This window comes from Chiloscyllium punctatum, chromosome 41, assembly GCF_047496795.1.
Source record: "Chiloscyllium punctatum isolate Juve2018m chromosome 41, sChiPun1.3, whole genome shotgun sequence".
Taxonomy (NCBI): domain Eukaryota; kingdom Metazoa; phylum Chordata; class Chondrichthyes; order Orectolobiformes; family Hemiscylliidae; genus Chiloscyllium; species Chiloscyllium punctatum.
In genome coordinates, this window is record NC_092779.1 from 12,975,723 (window position 1) to 13,002,872 (window position 27,150).

Below are 27,150 nucleotides of genomic sequence, written 5' to 3' on the forward strand. Positions count from 1 at the left end.
CAAGGATACAGTCCTTGGATGTTTACTGAGTCATTTAAATTCTCTTCCTTTGATTCTCTGTTTCGTTGTCGTCTTATTTTTATTCTTGCTTAATGGAACTTCAGGAAGTGGATCAATCTTCCTCTTCACTTTTGGACATCATTGCAAACAAGTGCAAATTCACAGAAGCCAGAAGATGAATTGGAGCGTCTGAACTTTAGCATTCTGCTTCTGCTCAGAGGGCCCTGACACTGCACAGAAAGTTCTGTCTGACTAAAACCATGCTCTTCCTCACACTCTGCTCAGAGTGGGGTCAGAAACCAAACACAGCAACTGCAGGACAAAGTTTTAAAATTAACTTGCTCAGATACGTTATGACACAAATCTTAGAGAGTCGGCATTTAAACATGGACGTTTTGTCCCAGGGACAACTTTAATATAGAAGTCCAATGAGCATCAAAATAAAAAATAATGAAAGAACCATGGACGCTGGAAAATCAGAAACCAAAACAGAAATTGCCAGAAAAGTTCAGCACATCTGGCAGCATCTGCGAAGAGAAATCAGAGTTAACATTTCAGGTCCAGAGACCCTTCTTCAAAACTGATGGTAGTTAGGAAAAGGTTTTGTTTTTATGCAGAAGATAGGGTGGAGGTTAAGGAGGCACGGAGTAAATGATAGGTGGAGATTGAGCCCAAAGAGAGAGAACAGTTGGACAGACAAAGGAGTGGACAATGGTTAGCCTAGGAGAAGGGATAGCTGCTAATGAGAACTATTTGTGGCTAAAATGGGTAGTGTGTAATAGCAGACTATGTGATAATAAGGCCGGAGGAGTACAGGTTGGGATACGGACATTGGAGAAGGTGTCTCAAGCCCTAAAATTGATTAATTCAATATTGAGTCCAAAAGGCTGTGGCCTTGTTATCACTTGGTCAGCTATTACATACGACCCATTGTTAGCCACTAGTAGTCTCCATAAGCAGCATATTCATTCACTTAGGCTGACCATTATCCACTCCTGTCTGTCCAACTGTTCTTCTCTCTCTCTCTGGACTCTATCTACACCTATTGTTTACTCCTTACCCTCTCCCCTCCTTCCTATGTTCAGATAAAAAACAACTTTTTCCTACCTACCACCAGTTCTGAAGGTTCACTGGATCTGAAACATTAACTCTGATCTCTCTCCACAGTTGCTGCCAAACCTGCTGAGACTTCTCAGCAATTTCTGTTTTTGTTTTCAATGAGTTTATTCAGCATTTTTTTTTCAAAACAGCAAATTGAATCCCCTTGTGAAAATCTTAAACAAATAATGAAATGTGAATTTGTTTCACATGACATAAGGCAGGGTTGTCAAAGCAGGTTCCCTCACCACAGATATTCAATTGGCCAGCGATGAATCTAGGAAAAATGGTTCACCATTACAATTTTTAAGAAAAACTAATCAATGGTTTTACACCATCAACTATTGTATCTGTAACACCTACTTAGAAACTTTGGGTAAGAATTCTGTTGGCCACTAAGCCTCACAGTCCAAAGCGTCCATGAAATTAATTGGTAATTTGTGTTGAAGTTAGGAAGAGTAGTGGTCTGGAATTATCATTTATATCAGCAGCTCCAGATCCTTCCACTTCACCATTATCAAGTACCTACATAGTAATTGTGGAAAGGCTCAGAAGGATGTGTTTTTTCTCTAGTTCATCTCCACACCTCTTCACTGACCTAACTGTTTTCTAGTAGTTGTTGGGACAGAATGTTTACTTCTATGCTTTGGAATAAAGCATTGTGCTGGTGATGAGTGGATAGGAAAATTAGACAGAGAATAGTACACATCCTTGAGACAGCCTTCATGTTTCATTAAAATGTCATGTAAATTCCACATCCAAGTACTCTATTTGACAGTACCCTTATGTTACTCTATACCCAAGTGGTGGAGAGGTAAATTCCCCTCCTTCTTTGACTCTGTTAAGACTTCAGTGAAGAATGACCATTTGGACAAGATACAAGCAGACTGCTTACGTTTAAGAACAATACTTAACAACGAGATGTTGCCTGGGAGATGGGGACAGAAAAAAAACAAGCTGGAAAGAAACAGTTGTGTGCTGATACTTGGATTTAAAAAATACGTTTCAGTTTCAAGGGGTGCAAAAAAAAGCTACTAAAATTAACAAAGTGAATATCTCATGATTGCCCCGACCCAGGTAAAGAGAATAATCTGAACAGATCCTGTTTCAATTTGAATTGTTGCTCATAAAAATTATATGTATAAGTAAACAAAAAATAATTGCGGCATTTGTGATGCAGTCTAGATGCTGATCATTGGTTTCTTGTTGCTTGGATACAGTGAAGGCTGCTAGCAGTGATACCAAAGCTGTGTTGGAATACTTTTTCGAAGTAACTTGCAGTGTCATCCCTGTACTGAGCCAATACAGCCTTATGTGGGGTTTTTTCTCCCCCTATCGTCTTTGGATCAGCTGGTCAAGGCAGTATCCGAGGAACAGGAGAATCGACGTTTTGGAATTATGCCCAAAGTGTCAATTCTCCTGCTCCTTAGATGCTGCCTGACCTGCTGTGCTTTTCCAGCACCACACTCTTTGACTCTGATCGTCAGCATCTGCAGTCCTCACTTTCACCTGTCTTTAGATTAGTACTGACTTTTGGTATTTCAGTACCAATATTAGGCTCACCTCTACTGTTTAATGTGATATTAATTGAAACATTTTGAGAAACAATCATTTAATGTTATTTAAGATTGCTTTTACTAATTTATCTGGCCTGAAGATATTCTACCAATAAATATTCTGGTTCACTCTACTGTGAAAAAGTGCAGGACAGCATCACAGTGTTTGAGCAAACCCAAACATTCCCTCAATCCAGAAATGAAATGAATTCTTACCAGTTGAATAAGCAGACTCATTAAGTCTGTCAGGGGTTTATTGATAAGCAGAAGTTCCTCAGCAGCCTGGGTGTCCCCTCCTGCGTCTGACTTCTGAGCCTTAATGAGAAAATAGAAATGAAAAGGAATCTTGCAATGTGTGAGGTACAAATGAGTCCCAGCAGGTGGTGAAAAATATCATCAGAAGATAGCAAGAAACATATTTTGTAGTACTTTCTGTAGGGGGAAATGTTTCCATCCATAATTAGCTAATTGTTAATTTATGGTGCATATCTGACATTTGTATTTCAACAAGTTCATGCTTATGCCATTTTCCCCAATCACATTTTACAAATAGAAATTGGAAAATGGTGTGATAACTTTGGCAAGTTGTGTCCACTGCACTCAAGGTTCATAAAGAGGCAAGTAAGATCCCATAAAGGCTGAAAGTTTTAATATAGAGATAATTAAAGTCCAATTAGAAACAAATTGCACCAACAATGCAATTGATCACGTCCCTTCTTTTTGAAGGTATAGACCTGAATTTCCACCAAGTTGAGGTGGCTTAGAACCCTTTAAAAATGGCGGGTGGGTTCCAATTCTGGGCGTCCGGACACCATTCCTGGGCTTTCAAATTTTTGGAATGCCTATCCAGGGAGGGTCTGATGCTGGCCTAGCCAGAGACATCACTTTCCATGAACAAATGAAGATAAATTCCTAATCCAACCACGATAATTTCTGGCAGTGTTTATTTATAAGAAGTCATGTGAATCTGAAATCCATGCCCATCACTTGCATAGAATTAATTACTATTAATATGCATGGCACCTGTATTAACTGTATGGAAGTGAGCAAAGGACTAGATTGGATAACAGGTTTTTCTCTTTGCATAGGATCACTGACTTTGGATCAAGTTATTGGCTTAAGTTAGTTCAGTGAATGCAGATTTGCTGCAAGTGTTCGAAAAGGGAGTTGGAAAGTTCCAGGCAAAGATTGACAATACAATGAATAAAAGCTAGGTGCACTATTGTGTGATGTGTCTTCTGTTTTGGATTTTATTTTAATCACCTTTAGGAATCAGATGGGAATTCCTAAATATTACTCTCTAAGGTTTTTTACTGTTTCTTTTCTGCCACCAAGATGAGTATGAATGGAGAGGAGTAATGGGGTTCCTCATGCTCAGTTATTGCCATGCCTATGTGAGCCGGTCTTTTCTTTCTCATCATTATTATGCATTTGTCTGTTTGTGTTGTAGTCAATTTTGGTTCCACATTGTTCAATCAGGGCAATGAAGTCATAGATCATGTTCAGCACCAAAAATGATAAACTATAATCATCTTTGTAAACAGAAAATGATTTGTTCCAGTCAAAATATTATTTATAATGGTTGGGGAAATCAATGATGGTAGCTGTGGGGGCAGTTGTCAACTTAGAATGATTTAAGGAAGTGAGCACAAAGATAAGGGGGAAAAAAGTCTTGAAACAAACGGTTCTTGGAGCATGGAATGATATTCACACAGAGAATTTGAAGCACAGACCAATGCAGCTTTTAAGGAAGCAATGGATACATACTTGAAACAGAAGATGATTCAAGACTATGAAGAGGAAAAAGGGTAATGGAATTTGTATTGAATGTCTTTATCGCAGAGAGCACAGATGGGCGAGTTTTGTCCTTTTGTCTTATGAACCTCAATAGTTCTTCACCCAAATAAATCCCTAATGTGCAATTACCTTGTGTGTACATCACTATTTTGGAGTGTATTGAACTCTTTTGTTAACAATTTGGCTCTTCTGAGCAATGTCTGTGGTGGCACAGCCATTTACCATTGATATGAAACAATGCAGCTTCTCATGATTCTGTAGTTTTGTGGAACCCGCTCACTAAATACATTTGTTACAAAGGAATTTTCTTTGTTCTTTTTGCTCTTACACAGTGAAGGGACCATGTCATTGTGTGAAAAGGTTTGTGAGGGTGGATCTTTTTCACGAAGATGTAATCGACAGAAACATTAATTAAAGGTTGTTTATGAATGATGCAAGCTCTCTGATAACAACTTCAAAAGATGTTGGGTGGCATAAATACTCCCACTATGTCCATTGTAAGATACATGTTTAGAGAGAATAACTCACCAAGCCATAAAAATAGCCTTAGGCCCCCCAGGTGGCATTTGCGTGTCTCTTGTAAATATTCACTTGTTCTGTCTGCACACCTGCATGAGCCACAGGCTATATAAGTCAGCTGGAGTATTAACAGAACAGCAAATGACACACAACTTATATACTCCAACAAGTTATTCCGCAGAGAATTTGGACTCACATAATTTCTTGAATTTTAACCTCCCACAGTCCAAAGATGTGCGAGTTAGGTGGACTGGCTATGCTAAATTATCCAGAGTGTCCAGGGATATATAGGTTGGGTGGATCAGCCAGGGGAAACACAATGTAATAGGGCTGGTGGGTGTCTGGTTAGCATGCTCTTCATGAGGGCTGATGTGGACCTGATGGGTGAATGGCCTGCCACCCTGTAGGGATTCCATGATTCTATATCTCGTTGATACTTGCATTCCAAAATCACAGAACCATTTGCATCACAGGACAATAGCATTAAATAAATTTCAGACTAATTATACTTTCTGGTCAATGAGAATTCCCTATCAACATCCTAGGGTTTACCATTGACCAGAAATTGAACTGGACTAACCACAAAAGTATTGTAGGTGGAACAGCAGGTCAGAGGCTCAGAATTCTACGTTGAGTAATTCACCTCCTGCCTCCCCATTGCCTGTCCACTATCTACAAGGCACAAATCAATAGGGTGATGGAATACTCCTCACTTGCCTACATAAATACAGTTTCAACAACACAAGAAAGTTCATACCATCCAGGATAAAGTAGCCCACTGATCGGCATCACACCCACAAACATTCAGTCCCTTCATCGCCAACACACAACTATAAGATGCACCATAGTAACTCAACCAAGGCTCCTTTGATAGCAACCTCCAAATCTTGTCCTCTACCATCTGGAAGGAGAATGGCAGCTGATGCATGGGAACACCACTGTCACACAACATCCTGTCTTGGAACTATATCACTGTTCCTTCATTGTCACTGGGGATCTCCTTTCACCCAAAAGACTGCAGCAGTTGAAGAAGGCAGCTCACTGCCTCGTTCTCCAGGGTAATTAGGGATGGATAAAAATGGTGGCTTTGCCAGTGACACCTATAGTCCGTGAATGATTAAACATATTATATTAATGTGAAGCTATGGTCCATCATTAAAACTCCCCCAGCTTCACTATCCATCTTCTTGTATTTCCACAAGCCTGCTTTCCATCTTACACAAACGCCTTCATATAACTTATTTAACTAAGATCTGCTTTGATGTATATCATTGCTTGCCCAGCTATGTTACATGTAATCAGCCCTTCAACAGAAACATACTAAGATCGAGTGACACGCACAGAAATTACTGGAAACACTGGAAAAGTTCTGAAGAAGCGTCTCTGGACCCGAAACGTTAACTCTGTTTTTTCTCCAAAGATGCCGCCAGACCTGCTGAGTTTTTCCAGCAATTCCTGTTTTTGTTTTTTTGATTTCCAGCAAGTGCAGTTCTTTCAGCTTGTTCTTATATCAAGTGAAGGCATGATGTGGAGGTGCGGGTATTGGACTAGGGTGGATATAGTTAAAAATCACTCAACAACAGTTTATAGTCAACCGGCTTGTTTGGAAGTACTAGCTTTCAGAGCGTTTCTCCTTCATCAGGTAACTTGTGGGGCAGGATCATAAGACACTGAATTTATAGCAAAAGATCTTAGTGTCATGCAACTGATAAGATATATTGAACAAACCTACATTGCTGTGCAGTCTTTTAGAATGAGGATTTTGACCCAGAAACACAGGTGCTCAATTACATCTAACATCACTTGATTGAAATATTAAATTGAGATGCTGTCTACCAGCTCCATTGGCATGAGAAATCCTGTTTGAAGAGGAGCAAGTAATTCTGCAGGATCTTGGCCAACAATCCTAGCTCAACCAGTTCTACCATCGGAACAGGTTATTTAATAAATCATTCAGTTGGTAATGGTAGGGGTTAGCTGTGTCCATTCAGCTGTTGAGTTTGTCCACTTAGCAACAGTGGCTATGCTTAGGACTGCTTTATGAAGTAACCCACTGCCTGTGACTGTACCATGATATTGTGCTAACAGTTTATGCCTGATGGTCACATAAAGCAGTGTGTTCACAACAGATTGCTCAGTGGCATGTGATTCTACCCACAGTAATTTCCTTACATTACTATGGTCACTTGAGGGGATTTGCTTTTTCACAAAGAGAGGGGGGAAGTCAATCAGAGAAATTAATATAGATTGACAACAACCAACTCAAGAACAGCGAAGGCAGGGAGCACTAAAAACTGATGCAAGCCTTTATGGTAAGGGAAACCTTAAGATGTAAAAAGTAATTTTAAGATAAAATACAACAGATTATCACCCAAACTGTAGAATGGGTTGCATCCTAGGATTTTAAAGGAAGTAGGCCGGAGAGATGGGGGGTGCACTGGCCATGGTCTTCCAATAATCCTTAGATCCTGGAAAAGTCCCATCTGATTGGAAAATTGTCAATGTAGCACCTTTATTTGAAATACGAGGAAAACTAAAAATGGTAATTAAAAACCTGTTAGCTTCACATCCATTGTTGGGAAAATGTTGAGTCTATTATAAAGGTCGTAAGAGCACAGCATTTTGAAATACACAATACAGAGGAACCTCAATTATCCGAACGATACGGGCAGGGAGTATTTTGTTCGGGTAACTGAATGTCTGGATAATTGAATGACAGACAACACAGTTTAGCCAAGCATCAGAACCTTGCAATCTTGTTTGAATAATATGAAATTCGGATAACTGATGCTCGGATAATCGAGGTTCCTCTGTAATCAAGCTGAGTCAGCATGGCTTCATGAAGGGGAAAGCATATTTGATAAATTTATTGCAGTTCTTTGAGAAGCCAACAAGTATGAAAGGTAAAGGGGATCCAGTAAATGTAATTATATTTGCACTTCTAAAAAGCATTTGATAAGGTGTTGTACATTGGTGACACAATAAAATAAGAGCTGAAAATGTGTTGCTGGAAAAGCGCAGCATCCAAGGAACAGGAGAATTGATGTTTCGGGCATCAGCCCTTCTTCAGCCATTCCTGAAGAAGGGCTGATGCCTGAAACGTCGCTTCTCCTGTTCCTTGGATGCTGCCTGACCTGCTGCGCTTTTCCAGCAACACATTTTCAGCTCTGATCTCTAGCATCTGCAGTCCTCACTTTCTCCTCAATAAAATAAGAGCCCATTGATTTGGAATAGTATATTAGCATGGACAGGAGTTTGACTAACTAATAGAGGACAGAGATTTGGGATAAAAGGGCATTTTTAACTGGCAACCTGTAACTAGTGGAGTACCAAGGGCATCAGTGCTAGGGCCACTATTATTCACAATATATATTAATTTCTTGCATGACAGAATAGTGGGCGGCACAGTGGCACAGTGGTTAGCACTGCTGCCTCACAGCGCCAGAGACCCGGGTTCAATTCCCGCCTCAGGCGACTGACTGTGTGGAGTTTGCACATTCTCCCCGTGTCTGCGTGGGTTTCCTCCGGGTGCTCCGGTTTTCCTCCCACAGTCCAAAGATGTGCAGGTCAGGTGAATTGGCTATGCTAAATTGCCCGTAGTGTTAGGTAAGGGGTAGATGTAGGGGTATGGGTGGGTTGCGCTTCGGCGGGGCGGTGTGGACTTGTTGGGCCGAAGGGCCTGTTTCCACACTGTAAGTAATCTAATCTAATTGAATGTTTTATCATCAAGTTTGCAGATAATACAAAAATATGTGGGAAAGAAAATAGTGATGATAACACAAGGAGTATACAGAGGGATACAGACAGGTTAAGTGAGTTGGCAAAAATTTGGCACATGGAGTAATATGGAAAATGTGAAGTTATGCACTTTAGCTGGAAGAATGGAAAAACTAAACAGTATTTAAAGAGGGTAAAGCTGCAGACAGCTGCAGCACAGAGGTATGTGGGTGTCCTTACACATTAATCATAAGAAGCTAACATCCAAGTTCAGTGGGTTCCAGGGAATGCAAATGGGCTGCTGGCCTTTACTTCAAAGGGAATAGAGTACAAAAATAAGGAGGCTTTGCTAAAAGCATACAAGGCACTGATGATATCACAAGTGGAATACTATGAATAGCTTTGGTCCCCTTATCTAAAGAAAGATATGTTGGCATTGAGAAAGTCCAGAGAAGGTTCACTTGGTTGATCCAGATATGGAGGGAATTTTTTTACTGGTAGAGATTGATTAGCCCTACTGGTTGTGCTTCTCCAGGGTTTTAAGACACTTGCTGTATTCAGTCCAGATCTCAGAGTCATACAGGAGAGTGGATATCACTTCTGCTCTGTAAACAATGAACTTAGAGCCAGGTTTGAGGTCTTGTCTTCAAACACACAGTCGTCAGGTGAAAGAAAACCACACCGACATACTGAAGGCAGTGTTGAACCTTGGTGTCGGTATCCACCCTTATTGACAGCAGGCTCCCAAGGTATGGAAAATGGACTATGTTGTTCAGAGGCTCATTACGGATTTTGATAACCTGGAAGTTTTGGTGGGTGGCAATGAGGTGAAATAGGCAGATTGGTAGAGCATTTTTTCACTATGAATATTTAGCATCTGGCCCATTCTCTAGTAAGCTATGGTGAAAGTGTCACTACTACCTTTAACTGGATCTTCAACAGATCATTATTAATTTAGGATTTACACAGTTTAAATAGATACACATAGAAGGCAGCCTTTGCCAGCATAAGTGTGTCCCATGCACAGCAGCACGACTGGACAGGAGGCTCAATTCAACTATTTCATGTGCCAAAAGACTGAAGCAAAAATATTGGCCTTCAGTCTACCAAGGGGCTGTTCCCATCATAAATTATGCGGGAGAATAGAAGCAATAATATAAATAGCCAATTTCAACCATTTATGCAATCATTATGGGAGATAGGAATGATCCCACAGAGATTCAGGCTGCAGCATTTACACCAAATAACTGTGTTAGTAGAATTCACTTGTAGCTTGCACCTTTATTAGTTCAATTTCCCATGAACGCAATTCTCAAGGGGGCAAGAATGAATGAGTCCACCGCACATTGTCTGTTTAAAGCCAGCAGATGTAATTGGTATACGATAATGTCACTTTTCACAGCTGGAAAGTTACTGGCTGAAGAATATGTGGTAGTTCAGCATTCTCAGATAATGACAACAATTCGCCCTTCAGCACTGCATTATTACTGGGCTATATATCTTCATCACCCCCACACTGTTTTGTGCTTTGTCACTGATCTGTGGCCCAGTTAGGCTGAACAGGATTGCAAGCATTTGGTTTAAGAGTACAAGAAATATTCCTGATATTTCTTCCTGCTTTGTTTCTGTATTTTTGTCTGTATTTTAAAAGCAGTATTGGAGATTTTGAATTAACAGTTACAAGATATGATATCAGACAACATACTGTGCTGATATTTTAGCATCCATTTGCAAAAAGCACCACGTACTCAAGCCTCTGAGAATATATCTGTTTTCTTCCTTATTCAGCTTCCCTGTGCTCCACTTCATGCATTACCTCTGAGGATGATAACTCAGGATCCTCAGAGGAGGTACCATCCTAGCATTTACAACTGCTCTGTACCCAGCCAGAAACTTTTACCTTGGCAGGTGCATATCCTAGATTAGTCTTGATGTCAAAATCTGGTGAAAACAATGATTCTTCTAAACTCCAGGCAGTAAAGGCCCATTCTACTCAACCACTCTTCATAGGTCAATCCTGTCATCTCAGGTATCAATCAAACCATCAATGAATACTTCCTCCATTGTGGTACAGAGGGATCCTCACAAAAAAAATAGACAATGCCACCCATTTTGTGTTTTGGTATCATGTATTTATTTGTATTCTTTATTTTCATAACCAGATAATTCTGATGGGTAATCTGTTCCAATGTTTGAGATTCTAAGGAGGGTTCTTCTCTTGTGGGCAGCACGATGGCACAGTGGTTAGCACTGCTGCCTCACAGCGCCAGAGACCCGGGTTCAATTCCCGCCTCAGGCGACTGACTGTGTGGAGTTTGCACATTCTCCCCGTGTCTGCGTGGGTTTCCTCCGGGTGCTCCGGTTTCCTCCCACAGTCCAAAAATGTGCAGGTTAAGTGAATTGGCCATGCTAAATTGCCTATAGTGCTAGGTGTAGGGGAATGGGTCTGGTTGGGTGCGCTTCGGTGGGTTGGTGTGGACTTGTTGGGCCGAAGGGCCTGTTTCCACACTGTAAACAATCTAATCTAATCTCCTGATACTGTTGGTTTATCTTATTAGCTCTTAACTTTGATTCTAATTGGAAATTCTGGGAAGCACTATGATTGGAATAGGTCCTGTCCCACAGCAATGAAGACAAACAAAGGTAAACAATACTTGTCATTGCTTGCCCATTGTCCAATAAGCTGGGAAAAGATATCCACACCCTTTATTTGCTAAGAAAACCAAAGAAAAAATACAAAGCAAACTACTGAAGGGGAGAAAAATATAAATTTGATCTAGGACTAATAAAAATCTGGAAACAGATAGACACTCCGGACATGTTCTTACCTGCAAAGCAGAGCGGACAACATTGGATGTATGCTTCAGCATGTTGTGTAATGTATCAATGAGAGATAACAACAGATTATTAGTTGACTTCAAGCCACTTTTCTCATCCATTTCGAAATAGATGGCCGTCATTTCAATAAATAAGTTACGGACAGAATCAACTAGACCTGTGGGGCAAGAAAACAAAACTGAAACCAGATCTGATGCTTCAACACAAAATATTTCAAATATTTCAACACATACTATAATGGGGCTGACTTGCTCTGTAAGAGCCTGTGTATGTGTTAATTATGCATTAGAATTTTGTAGCCATCTTAGTTATTGTTAGAAACCATGACTCTTGAGGAGTATTAATACCAGGATTGTAATTGGACCAAAGAGTCTGTTTTCTGTGCTGTGTATTCTATGTAAAATAAACTATATGTAGTTTTGATTATTGTTGAAAAAAGATATGCTGTCAAAGCTTTTCATTACACACTCAGCAGGGAAAGGACCAAACTTTATGCTGCATGAGAAACAATTGTGCATTGGTCAACACGTTAACTCTGATTGGTTGAAGGTCTGGCATGGAGAATTCACCAAGGAACCATTGAGTAAGCATGGTGTTGTCAAAGGAAAATCATTTTAAACCAATTTATTGCAGTTGAAGGAGTAATTTGCCGTGGATAAAGGCAAGCTTACAGACATATTGTATATGGTTTTGCAAAAGGCTTTTGATAAGGTGTCACAGCAAAGGTTATTGCAGAAGATATGAGCTCATGGTATGAGGGGTATCATAATCACATGGTTAGAAGACTGGATAGTTGACAGAAAACAGTGAGCATATATAAATGCATCTTTTCAGATTGGCAGGATGTAAGGCACCTGTACTGAGGCCTCAATTTCTTACAATTTACATCAATAACTTAGATGAGGGCAGTAAAGGTATGGTAGCTAAATTCACAGATGACAGCAGGATAGGTAAGAAAATACAATGTGAAGAAGACATAGGAAGCTACAGAATGAATGGGAAAATATCTGGCAGATGGAGTATAATGTGAAAAAAAGTGAAGTTGTTCATTTTGGCAGGAGGATGAAAATGTAAACCATTACTTAAATGGAAATGAGTGCAAAAGAATTTATTTGTTCCAGTGGATGAGTCACAAAATGTTTGTCTACGGAATAGCTCATAATCAAAAGAGCTAATGAACCTTTACTTCCATATCAAAGAAAGAATGCGTAGTGATTGGAACCAGGTGGATTTCATTGACTATGGGATGCTTAATTGAGGTTGTTAAACTGGGCCAATCGGGGAGCCCTCAGTAACAGATATAGACAGGAGATCACTTGGGTGTTTTCCTATCTTCCTGGTGGTGGAAATTGAATAAAGATTCGTGCACTTTGTGTCTTTTCACTGTGTCTCACACCTGCAAAAAAAAAAAAAAAAAGAAAAAAAAAAAGAAAGAAAAGAAAAAAAAAAAAATAGACAGGAGATCACTTGGGTGTTTTCCTATCTTCCTGGTGGTGGAAATTGAATAAAGATTCGTACACTTAAAAAAAAAGAAAAAAAAATAGACAGGAGATTACCGCAATTAGGCGGTAGTGTGGGGGTTAAGAAAAATAAAAAAAAGTTAAAAATATATAAACTGGAGAAAAAAAAGAAGAAAAAAAATAAACAGGAGATTGTTAAAAAAAAAGACAGGAGATTGAATAAAGATTCGTGCACTTTGTGTCTTTCACTGTGTCTCACACCTGCACACACACACACCATGGGTGCTGGGGGAAACAAATAATAAGCACTACTGCGGTTAGGCGGTAGTGTGGGGGTTATTAAAAAAAGAAAAATAAATAAATAAACAGGAGTGTTGCATTAAAAAAAATAATCAGGAGATCATCGCCTTTTGGTGTGACGGACACTGCTTGTCACTGGCCACTTGGGTGTTTGAAAAAAAATTTTCAAAAATAAAAAAAGAGAGAGAAAAAAGACAGGAGATGGTGGCACAGTGGTTAGCACTGCTGCCTCACAGCACCAGGGTCCCAGGTTCGATTCCAGCCTCGGGCGACTGTCTGTGTGGAGTTTGCACATTCTCCCTGTGTCTGCATGGGTTTGCTCCGGTTTCCTCCCACAGTCCAAAGATGTACAGGTCAGGTGGATTGATCATTCTAAATTGTCCATAGCGTTAGGTGTACTAGTCAGAGGGAAATGGGTCTGGGTGGGTTACTCTTCAGAGGGTCGGTGTGGACTAATGGGCCGAAGGGCCTGTTTCCACACTGAAAGGAATCTAATCTAATTTCACAGCTCTTTCACACTGCCTGTTATCCAGGGAAAAGAGGTTTATTGAAATGTTGAGTCAAACAAGGCATTTGTGGATGATGTGCTTCAGTTTGGACAATTATAAGCTGGTAGTTCAGAGCAGTCTAAGGGAGACCAGAATTGTTGGAGGCATCACTCGTGATCCATGTTTGGCTATTCTGGTGGCTCAATTCAAAGTTTAGAGAAAAAAATAGACAGGAGATTTCCCCTTCACTGTTTGATCACACAGCATTGCCCTTCGATGTGAAGGGCAGTGCTTGTCACTGGCCACGCGGGTGTTTTCCTATCTTCCTGGTGGTGGAAATCGAATAAAGATTCATGCACCTTGTGTCTCTCACTGTGTCTCACACCTGCACATACACACCATGGGTGCTGGGGAAAAATAAGCACTACCGCAGTTAGGCGGTAGTGTGGGGGTGGGGAAAATTTTTTTAAAAAATAAACAGGAGTGTAAGGGTACTGCTTGTCACTGGCCATTTGGGACAAAAAAAGACAAAAAAATGAAAAAAAAGGACAGGAGATTCAGAGGCCTTCTCAGTTTAGGGGATTGACTCTGTTTTGGCTGGTGCTACAGTCAGTATGTTACTGTTAGTTTCTGCTTCTCTATTTTTTGGAGCGGGAAACCTGATTTCTGAAGTACTTAGCCAGTTTGTTAACTGGCATTCCTTTTAGTGAGGACTGATTGTTATACTTCTGATGCACACAGTGTTTCAGGTGTAACTCAGTTCTCATTAGGGGTGTGTTGTTTCACTGGCTGGTTACAGCCTGAGTTTCTCTTTTCTCTTTTGACTCTTTGAGAAAAGGATGATAATTTTGTGGTATGGCTTAGTGCTTGGACTCTTAGTTTCCTTTTGTTTTTTTGTATGTGTCTTCACTTTTATTGGTGTGTGGATTGAGCCCTTGTGGAAGACATACATTTTACCAGAGTAGCTGTACTACTATTATAGGACAAGCCAAACAGAGAAGAGCCAGGGAGTTCCTAGAGGCATGGCACTCATCCACAGATTCAATCAATAAGCACATCGACCTGGGCCCAATATACCGGCCACTGCAATGGACAGCTGGAACTGACAACTGGAAGCAGCAGATTCAAACCACTACAAATGCCGGAGGAAAGATCACAGAAGCGCTTCACAGGAGGCTCCCAAGCACTGAGGATGTCACCTAGACAGGGGATGAAATGTCTGCAACACAAATTCCCAGCTCGGCGAACAGAACCACAACAATTGTGCCCAATTTGGAACCCAAGTTTTCACTTAATAATAGTAATATATCATGAACTTTCATCACAAGTTTCCTCCATCTTTATGACATGAGTAGAGCTACAGTTCACCACAGAGAGAGCTGCAATTTGTAATTAGAATTGTGTCAGTGTGATCAGTGTGTTTACTTTGGAGGCCACCCATTCTGAGCTGGCTCATTTAGGAATTGGGAAGAACAATCAAGTTTCTAATGGCCATTGAGACAGCTTTGCCAATGTAGGAAAGTGTGAGTGCTCTTCAAGGCTGCTAATGGAATAGGTTCTCATGCTCACAGCTTGTATAGTCAAAATAGAATAAACGGCAAATGCACAGTTTAATCCAAAACAATAACATTAGTTTGTAAGCATTGGGAAAGCTTAGCTAGATGCATACAGCAGCATGTAGAGAAAGGAAAGCCCTCATAATAAAGTGTTCCATGTGTCAAGAACACTCATGTGAGTGTATAGTACATGGATCATTAGTAGTGGGAAGACCTTTGGTCCTGTGGTACAATGTATTCAGTTAAAATCTGTTGTTGCATTATGTACTCAGGGTCAACATATTAATAACAAAGAATTGCCAATAACTAAACCCATTCATATTCAGTCCATCATTACAGTGGCATGACTGAATTTCATTTTCTCAAGGATACAAATGCAGATTGTCTGAGCCCAAGCGAAGAGATGTGAACAAATTATCCACTTCAGAGTCAGAATCATAGAGATGTACAGCACGGAAACTGTCCCTTTGGTCCAACTCGTCCATGCCAATAAGAAATCTTAAATTCATCTAGTCCCATTTCCCAGTACTTGGCCCATATCCTTCCAAACCCTTCCTATCCATGAACTCATCCAGATTGTACCAACCTCCACCACTTCCTCTGGCAGCTCATTCTATACAAGCACCACGCTGCGCAGGAAAAGTTGCCCCTTAGGTCTCTTTTAAATCTTTCCCCTCTCACCTTAAGCCTACACCCTCTAGTACTGGACTTCCCCAAGCCAGGGAAAAGACCTTGTCTCTTGACCCTATCCATGCCCCTCATGATTTTATAAACCTCTATAAGATCACTGCTCAGCCTCCGAATAACCAGGAAAAACAGCCCCAGCCTATTCAGCCTAACCCTATAGCTCAAACCATCCAACCCTGGCAACATCCTCATAAATCGTTTTTGAACCCTTTCAAGTTTCAAAACATCCTTCCAATAAGAGGGAGAGCAGAATTGCACACAATATTCCAAAAGTGACCTAACCAGTGTCCTAAACAGCCACAACATGATCTCCCAATCCCTATACTGAATGCTCTGACCAATAAAGGAAAGCGTACCAAACACCTTCTTCACTATCCTGTCTACCTGAGACTCCACTTTCAAGGAACTATGAACTTGCACTCCAAGGTCTCTCTGTTCAGTAACACTCTCGGGACTTTACCTTAAGTGTATAAGTCCTGCTAAGATTTACCTTCCAAAATGCAGCACCTCATATTTATCTAAATTAAATTCCATTTGCCACTCCTCAGCCCCTTGGCCCAACTGATAAGAGATCCTGTTGTACTCTGAGGTTACCTTCGCTGTTCACTACACCTCAAATTTTGGTGGCATCCACAAACTTACTGTTTATATCTCCTATGTTCACATCTAAGTCATTTATATAAATAATGAAAAGCAGTGGACCCAGCACTGATCCTTGTGGCACATCGCTGGTCACAGACTTCCAGTCTGAAAAGCAACCCTCCACCACCACCCTCTGTCATCTTCCTTCGATCCAGTTCTGTATCCAAATGTGATCTAACCTTGCTAATCAGTCTACCAGGAGGAACTTTGTCAAACGCTTTACTGAAGTCCATTTAGATCAAGTCCACTGCTCTGCCCTCATCAATCCTCTTCAATACTTCTTCAAAAACTCAACTGAGGTAATGAGACATGATTTCCCATGCACAAAGACATGTTGTCTATCCCTAATCAGCCCTTGACTATCCACATACATGCAAATCCTGTCCCTCAGAATTCCCTCCAACAACTTGCCCACCATCAATGTCAGGGTCACCAGTGCATAGTTCCTTGGCTTTTCCTTACAAAGTGGCACCACGTTAGTCAACGTCCAGTCTTTCAGCACCTCACCTATGACTATCGATGATCTAAATATCTCAGCAAGGGGCTCAGCAATCACTTCCCTAGCTTCTCAGGGTTCTACAGTACACCTGATCAAGTCCTGGGGATTTATCCACCTCTATGTGTTTAAAGACATCCAGTACCTCCTCTTCTGTAATATGGACATTTTTGGGTATCATCTTTCAAATGATACATTAACCAAAGCCAACAAACCAAAAGTGCCATTCATCTCAATTTTTTAAATGGAACCCTTGGATTTGTAAATTGGTTTTTAGATTAGGTTAGATTCCCTACAGTGTGGAAACAGGCCCTTCGGCCCAACAAGTCCACATACCCTCCGAAGAGTAACCCAACCACCCTCTGGCTAATGCACCTAACACTAGGGGCAATTTAGCATGGCCAATTCACCTGGCCTGCACATCTTTGGACTGTGGAAGGAAACCTGAGGACCCGGAGGAAATCCATGCACACACGGGGAGAATGTGCAAACTCCACACAGACATTTATCCGAGGCCGGAATTGAACCTGGGACCCTCGTGCTGTGAGCCACCATGACGCCCACTGAGTACCTGCTGGTTTATTAATATATAACAGGACCTCCAGCAGCAGGTGGCAATAGCAAAGCACAGCAGCAAGCAGGTCACTTCTAGCAGTTGTGCCAGGATCTTCACAAGCAGGTGAAGACAGTGAGGGAGGTAAATCAGTAGGGTGACCAGAACATTTAAATGGATCCTCTCTGGAGGAAAGGTCTCTTTTTGGGAAGGAGTTTGAAATAACTCCATAGAGGCTGGTATCACATGACCAAGTTTTGTTTGATTTACACATAGAAATTTCTTGACACTGATCCAGATTCTCCAGAGCCAGCTCTCAGAGCGAACAAAATCTCTGGGACTCTTTTCTATATCTGTCAGCCAGAACTCACGGATTGGACCAGATTAACAACCACAATCAGAGAACTCATATTCTATGAGGTCCACCTGGCTGACCTTGTTATAATCATTACATCTTCCCTCTCTGAGTCTGAGGACATAGGCTGGTTCTTTTTTTTTGTGTAGCTCATCCTGGGGCATTTTAGCACCAGGTCTGGTTCCTCCCACTCTGCCTCTGACATGGACAGCATGTAAAACACACAGCTAGCCTGGGGTGTCTTGGAAAAAATTCATTCACCTCTTCAGGTAGCAAAGGCATTGAGGTAGCGTCATGTGCTTTGTCCATTTCAGATTCCTAGGTATCTTCAATACGATAGAGAGGGAGAACCAATGGGTTCCAAAACAGTCAGAAAGGCAGTTGAGGAACTGGGCACGTTTTTCTCCTGGACCATTTGTGAGTTTGCAACTTTCACATGGTCCACATGCTTGTTCAGGACTGTTGGACCTATCCAAATGTTACACATCACTGGACCTGACCTTGTGTTGACCATACCTCTTACCATTGCAGGGCCATTCCCGTGGTTCCTACACCAAACTTCTTCCCCTGAAGTAAACAGTCTCTCTCGCTTAGCTGAGTCTTGCCTCCAACACTGGTGTTCCTGATGTCATTTCACCCTCCCCCCACAGCTCTCGGAAGATTAGATTTAACCTTGTGTGGCATTTTCTCCTCCTTAGGAATTTTACTGATGCTATCCCTGTAGTTGCATAGGGGTGGTCCTATAATCAAACAGGAACTTGGACAGTTTAGTATTTAGTGAGGCTAAGAGAAGATGTGAGGAAAACCTTTTTTTCACCCAGAGGGTGTTGGTGAAATAACTCCATAGATGCCGGTATTCTGTCACCAAGTCACCTTCTATTTACCTTTTTTTGACACTTATCCAGCTCCCTCAGATCCAGCTCTCAGAGTGCACAGAAACTCTGATACTGCTGCTTATATCTGTCAAAAAGGGCTCCCTGGTTGGACTAGACTAACAGCCCCCATCAAGGAATTCATATTCTATGACGTCCACCTGGCTGACTTCGTTACAGAGTTCTCATGGGGAGAAGGATCTGCCAGATGAACGGTTTCTTCAAATGGATAGAGACCAGTCTTCCTTGTTTAACCTCAATTTCCCTTCACTTCTCCTGTTTGTAACAACTTGATTGTAATGAAATAAAGAGTCACCAACGAGCCACCACACACTGCAGCACAGAGGAACTACTCAGAGTAGAAGAAAATCACCTATACTGTGTATTCAAAAAGAACAGGTACCCAATGAACAGTCTGCAGACTTCTCAGCAAAAAACCTAAATAAGCAGACAAAACATGTTCAGAAACCCTAGCCACTCTCCCCTACATTAAAGACATCTCGGAAATGACTGCCAGACTACTCAGACCTCTTGGCAACATAATAGCCCACAAACCTACCAACACACTAAAACAGCAGCTAATGAACTTGAAAGACTCTATACAGACAACAAGCAAAACTAATGTCATTTACAAAATACCGTGCAAGGACTGTAAATAGCCACCAGGATACATGAACATCAACTAGCCACAAAACGACATGATCCTCACTCACTAATATCCTTACATACAGTTGAGGAAGGACACAACTTCGACTGGGACAAAACATCCATCCTAGGACAAGCCATTCAGAGACACGCACGAGAATTCATATAAGCATGGCATTCCAACCAGAACTCTATCAGCAAACACATTGGCTTATACCTGATTCAGACCCCCTGAGAAAAAGAACAGGAAATGACATCACCCACAGGAAATGATATCACCACAGGAAATGACATAACTAACCCAAAGAAACCCAAACATATAAATAGAAAGCAGGAATTATCAGCAATGCTTCTTCCGGAGGCTCACTGAAGATGTTACCTAGTATGATGACAAAACATCTGAAAACGAATCTTCTACCTACAAATCAAAGAGTCCTTACATCATGATCTTTGGACTGACTGCATATTCAAACCTCATCTTACAAATGATGCAGAAAAGACTTCATTTAGAAAGCTAATTATTAACTGTGAAACAATCACTGAAGACCTGAGCTTTCCTTTTTCATTCTTTCATGGAATGTAAATGTTACTGGTAAAGCCACCATTTGTTGTCCATCTGTAACTGCCCTTGAAGTGAATTGGTTGGCAGCTTGTTTCACATTCGTGTGGCTCTGAAGTCACATGTGGTATCAGATGAGCAAGGTTGTTGTGTTGGAGGGGGTTCTGGATTAGTGGTGCTGGAAGAGCACAGCAGTTCAGGCAGCATCCAAGTAGCTTCGAAATTGACGTTTCGGGCAAAAGCCCTTCATCAGGAATAAAGGCAGTGAGTCTGAAGCATGGAGAGATAAGCTAGAGGAGGGTGGGGGTGAGGAGAAAGTAGCACAGAGTACAAAGGGTGAGTGGGGGCGGAGATGAAGGTGATAGGTCAAGGAGGAGAGGGTGGAGTGGATAGGTGGAAAAAGACTTTATTATCCCTCTCTCTCAATTGATCTCAATGTATCCCTATGCATTATCTATGTATCTTGATATTCATCCACTTGAGAGCATTCTTCCTTGAAAGGGGACAGAAGCAGAGTCTTTAAATACTTTTAACAGAGAGTTTGATATACTCTTGATCAGCAAGAGAATGAAAGGGTATCATGGATAGGCAAGAGAGTTGAAGCTGGGGCCAGAGAAGCACAGCAGGGGTTGGTGCCAGGGAGTCAGAAAGGGGATGAGACTCGACAGTTGGAGCAAGAATACGGCCAGGATATCAAAGCAGGAGCTGGGGCCAGGGAATTGGAACAGTTGCTGGTGCATTGGAATGCAGGCTGGAGACTGGAGAGTTGGGTGGGTGACAAAGAAGGAGAACTAGAGCTACGGAGGTGAAACTAGTCTTGGGGAGTTGGAGTGAAATGAGTTGAAGCTGGCCTGTGTCCTGGAATGAGACCGGGGGATTTAGGTGTTAGAGCCATAAAGGAAGCCACAGGTATGTCCAGAAAATCAAATATTTTTGGACAAGAGACAAGAAGAAATGTATGATTAGTCTCCAAGTTGATGTCCTGGAAATATGGGAAAGAGCGTCCTGGGAGATAGTTACAGGAAAGTCCCGTAAAATCATAAACAATAATCAATGATAATGGTCATGGTCACCATTTTTGAGATCAACTTATAATTCCAGATATATTAATTGAATTTAAATTCTACCAGCTGCTACAATGAGATTTCAACCCATGTCCTCAGAGCATCAGCCTGGGCCTCTGTAATACTGGTCCAGTGACCTTACCATGACACTACCATCTCCCTCATGTGAAAATTATAATCTGAATGCATGTTTATTTCTAAAAAGATGTACTCGCTGTCTTTGCTTTGTCAAGACTTCACTGACTGGTATTGGTAATTTAGAAACGTATGTATATCTCTTTACCATTATTTACAATGACAAATATTAACAGCTTTGCAAATGAGCTGGCATAATGACATATAATTGGGTCTATATGCTGTCCCCAATATAATAGACATTAATTAACTGCATTGGAAATAAAAAAATTCTGGAAAAGGAAAAATTAGGTTTACTAAACTGTGTTACTAACTGTTATCCGTACCAGTGAAGGGTCTCTGCCTAAACATTAATCTCCAATTCCAGATGATAATGAATTGCTCTGTATTAACATGGAAAATCAGTGTTAACGTTTTGGGTCTGGTGATCCTTCCACTGGTTTATCTTCTCAGATGCTGCCGGACCTGCTGGGCTTTTCCAATGGCCTCTGTTGTGTTCCAAGTTATTCCAGTCATTTGGTTTGTCTCCAGCACCCGAATGCCTCACTTAATCGGATTATAGGTTATCCCTTTGGTTGTTATTCAACTATTGACACGTTACTCAGACCATCTAACACCCTTAGTCACCTGCAGAGACTTATTATTTGACACTCCATTCACACCATTTGTATGATCTTATGATCCCTTTGCCCTTGATCCCTCTGCCCATAAATTCTCTGTCTGTGTACTTCCCTCTCACTTCACATGATGAAAGGACTTTGCTCCGAAAGTTTATGATTTCAAATAAACTTGTTGGATTATAACCTGGCATCCTGTGACTTCTGATTTTGCCCATTATATATATATAAACTAACAAACAAACTGAACTGTGCTCTTTCAATTTTGGATATCACATGAGGTCTTTCAACAACTGTCACCTTCTTGAACAAAAACATACTGTAACACAAAAGCAGAAATTCCTGGAGAAACTCAGCAGGTCTGGCAGCATGTGTGGAGAGAAAATAGAGTTAACATTTTGAGTCCAGTGGTCCTTCTTCAGAACATATTATCTGTCTTGCCTGGAAAAGGGTTCAGATTTGTTCATTACTAGAAATATTCCCCAATGAATGATCAATTCACCACAGTTTATGTATGTGTTTATGAATTATGACCTCCCAACTAATGCAAATAATTACAATGAAACAGTATAGCAAAACAAACTAATCACATCATCACTGAATACATTATTGTGAAACAATTGGGCCAATCACATGACATTTAGAATGACGAAAAATATTCAGACACTAAAATTGCACTTAGAATGATAACAAACTCCTTGAATACAAAAATAATTTAATGATTTTATCATCCAAAGGAAAATGCCAGTGTAATCATATTCTACACTTAAAATAACCTCATTATTGCAGTGTGAATTTTTTTAACTGTATATTCATATTGTGTTTGCTTTAAGAAACATCTCCCTGGAGAGCTGAACACTGCGATCATTGGCTCAACAGATCAACAGTGGATGTGAAAATATTGAGAAAAACAACAGGTAGCATTACAGTAGGTATGTTCTATAAAACACAGACTGAACCATTGTTTGAAACCCCTTTGATGTGCAGCAGGGGAAAGGTAGGAGAAACAACAAGTTGGCTGGGTAAACAGAATACTGTCTTTCATGTAATACCTTCTCAAATTGCTTAACATCTAAATTTGTATTCTAACATTCCTGTGAAACAGTTAGGAGCATTTTATTATATAAAGGTGCAATGTAAATATATACAGGCTTCATGGATTAATATGCCAAATGTTGTTCACCCCCTGTGCCGTAACTGACTATGACTTTTTAAATTTGTTCCCCTATTATATATCAAAAGTCTTGATGTTCATTTATTCTAATGATTACTATAGAGTTCTGACAACAAATTAAAAACTATTAATTTCCATTTCAGAATAATGTTATAACATTGTTCTCTTCATGTGAGTCTTGGTCCATATTCTTGGAGTTACTAAAATTATGGGATACATATTGTGGGAGGTATGCATTTCACAAAATTACCATATAAAAATGTAGACACCAGGTTTTTTTTGTAGTTCCCATATTCTCTAATTACTTTCAAGTTTTAAATAAGTAACAGATAGTTTCTGCATTTGCTGCCTTTTAATTAAAATGCAGATTTTTAAGATTGTAATTAAGATTGTTAAGATTACAATTTGAAGATCGTACACAATAACAAGTGTACATACACCACATGGACTGCAATGCTTCAAATGGTACAATTAAGGATGGACAATAAATACTGGTCTTGCCAGTGATGTCTACATGCAGTCAACAAGCGCAAAAAAAGGATGACTCTCACAAATGTGAAAAGGGAAAATTGATTAAAGTTAAAAAACAGATGCCATGGTGATCAAATCAACGTCAACCACAAAAAAGTGACTGAAAGCTGACTTTGAAGTAAAATGAATTAAAATTAAAGAGGTACTGTATAGTCCAATAACGTGAGTAATAACAAAGATTTTAAACAGAGGGTAAGGTTGCACATTACAGACATGGGTAGCACTGATGAAGGCTATTCAGCCCATTAAGTGTGCATTGGACCTTTTGAAGAGGAATCCAGTTATACAGTCACAGAGTCATAGAGTCCTACAGCACAAAGACAGGCCCTTTGGCACAAACTGGGCCATGCTAATCAAAATGTCCAACCACACCAACCCCATTTCCCTGCACTTGTTCCATATCCTTCTAAATCTTTCCTATCCATGTGTTTGTCCAAATGCTTTTTAAATGTTGTTAACGTATCCGTCTCAATCACTTTCACTGGCAGCTCATTATATTTGCATCACCCTCTGTGTAAAAACGTTGCCCCTCAGGTTCCCTTTTATTCTTTCCCCTCTAACCTTAAACTGAAATCCTCTAGCCCTCGATTCCCCAACCCTGGGGAAAAGACTGAGTGCATTCACCTTATCCAAGCCTCTCATGACCTCAAGGATCCTCCCCCAGTCTTCAATGCTCTAAAGAAAGAAATCCTTGCTTGTCCAACCTCTCCCTATTACTCAGACCCTTGAGTCCTGGTAACATAATTGTAAATTTCTTCTGTACCCTTTCCAGTTTAATAACATCCTTCCTATAGCAAGGTGACCAAATCTGAACATAATACCCCAAATGTGGCCTCACCAATATCCTGTACAACTGCAACATAACTTCCCAACTTTTATGCTCAATGCCCTGACTGATGAAGGCCAGTGTGCCAAACATCATCTTCACTGCCGTGTCTTTGTGTCACTCCACTTTCAGAGAACCATGCACCTGAACTCCAAGATCCCTCAGATCCACTGCACTTCCTAAGGTCCTACCATTCACCATGCAACTCATACCTTGATTTGACTTTCCAAAATGCAAGACCTCACACTTGACTACATTAAACTCCCTTTGTCATTTCTCGGCCCACTTCCCCAGCTAGTCAAGGTCCTGCTGCAATTTCTGAGAACCTTCCTCACTGTCCATGATACTGCCTATTTTAGTGTCATCTACAAACTTATTATTCATGCCTTGTCAATTCTCATCCAAGTCATTGATAGAGGTAACAAACAGCAATAGGCCCAGCATTGACCACTGAGGCACACCACAAGTCACAAGCCTCCAGTCAGACAAGCATCCTCTCACTATTATTCTCTGCTTCTGACCATCAAGTCAATTGTCTATCCAATTACCAGCTTCCCCTCAATTCCATGCAATCTAACCTTCCAGGGCAACCTATCATGGGGAATCTTATCAAAGGCCTCACTGAAATTCATATAGACTACTTCTACCGCTCTGCCCTCATTAACCCTCCTGGTCACTTCATCAAAGAACTCTAACAAATTTGTGAGGCATGATCTCCCATGCACAAAGCCATGATGACTACTCCTAATCAAACCCTGTCTTTCCAAATGCATGTATATCTTACCTCTCAGATCTTCACAAGTAACTGACCTACCACAGAAGTTATACTCACTGGCCTATAGTTCCCAGATATTTCTTTGCAGCCCTTCTTGAATCAGGGCACAACATTCACTACCATCCAGTTCTCTGGGACCTCAGCGCCCACTCTCCCTCTCTCTCTCTACCCCCTAACTCTAACGATGATGCAAAAGTACCAGTCAGGGCCCCCGCAATTTTTTTTTCTACCTTTTTGCAGTGCTCTTGGATGTGTCTGGTCAGGACCAGAAAATTTAACACATTCATACATTCTCATATGTCCAGCACCTCCTCGAATGTGATACGAATTATCCCCAAGGTATCACCACTAACTTCTCCAAGTTCCCAAGTCTTCATGAGTTTCTCCATGGTAAACACAGAGGAGAAATATTCATTAAGGACTTTGCCCATCTCCTTTGGTTCCACAAATACATGTCCACTATGGTTCTTGAGGAGCCTTATTCTCTCTCAAGTATGTTAAAGAAAAAACAATAACTAAAAGAAACTCTTTGGATTCTCCCTAATCTTCTCAGCCAAGGCTATTTCATGCCCCCTTTTTGCCCTCTTGATTTCCTTCTTCAGTAAACTCCTGTATCCCCTACACATCTCCAGTGACTCCCTTGATCCCAACTGCCTGAACTTAAGTTAGTCCAACTTTCTTGGTTTTGGCACATAAGCCTATAACTTTTTCTCCTTCAACTATTTATCCAATTTCAAAGTATGCTTAACAACATTAAGAAGTTTTTTTTCACGCTAGTACAAAGTCAAGCTGGTCTTCTTATCTTGGTAAGGAAATACTTGTTTAGATTGAATGCAAATGAAGTTCACCAGACTAATCCCTAGAATGGCAGAATTTCCTTAGAATAGATATTGACGAGAGTGACTCCAACCCCCAAACTGGCAGCCTACCCCTGCATTAGTTCAGCAGTCAGGTAGGCTGCTGTTTCTTGTCCCACCCGTAGCTGAAGTACTTGTAGCCCAGGGACAGGAAGAAGCCCCTAAGTCATTGTTAAATGGTCATTTAAGGGCCTCAATTACTAGTGGGGCATGAAGGTGGCTGACCATCATTCTGCCTAAATACATTTACTTTGGACTTTCAGGCTCACCACCTCTGGGCCTGGAATATTACACCTAATATTAGCTCCCTTTATCGGGTTAAGAAAATTCCAAAGATATTTCCATTTGAATAAATGTGTATGTGTACAAACAAACTCACAAAGGTAACCACCATGATTCATACTGGTCCATAATGTGCTGAACAATGCCGTTTTGTGAAGGCATGGGAGTTCCGTGCTAAAGGTCAATCACTTCCTGTGAAATTGCAGATTTTAGTGTAAAAGAACCTGCCTAAGATCCTTGGTTGTCAAGAAATCACCAAGATAATCACCTGAATTTTGATATTTCTCTGCGTTACAAACATTCCTGAAAATGGGAAATCTCAATGTTCTTAGAAAAAAGTCTCCTAAAAAATTGTTAGCCTCTCTGAAGTGAAAGGAATAGGTTTCCAGAGCAAGCTAAATTCTAAGAGTTGAATAAATAATTGAGATTCAGGATGGAACCTTTGCTAATATTTGGAACTCCTCAGAATATTGAGCGAACAGGAGAACTGTAATTGGGATTGTTAATTTAAATATGGCAGTGCAGAGTAACTCCATCAATAAATACAGAAACAACAACTCCTCCCCATTCCAATGAAATTCTTCAGCACCATTTCCATCCATGTTTTCTTTCCCAAAACATTCCTTCTCATTTGTGGCTGATAGACAAATCCAAAACATTGAGATTCCAAATGTTACCTGGTTAATATGTAGCTCTTCAGCCCTCACATATTTCACAACTTTTCAAGTTCACACACAGGGCATCAGGGCTT

General features: G+C 40.7%; 1 protein-coding gene across 5 annotated transcripts in view; it reads right to left on the bottom strand.

Annotated features, from left to right (window-relative positions):
• ulk4 (unc-51 like kinase 4) overlaps positions 1-27,150 on the bottom strand; it is a 495,283-nt gene that overhangs the window by 115,785 nt on the left and 352,348 nt on the right. For all 5 annotated transcript variants that reach the window (XM_072560398.1, XM_072560394.1, XM_072560397.1 and 2 more), the window contains 2 exons: positions 11,516-11,682; positions 2,871-2,969 (listed from right to left, as the gene is read on the bottom strand). In XM_072560398.1, coding sequence (XP_072416499.1) covers positions 2,871-2,969; positions 11,516-11,682 — 266 coding nt within the window. The remainder of the gene's footprint in view (positions 1-2,870; positions 2,970-11,515; positions 11,683-27,150) is intronic.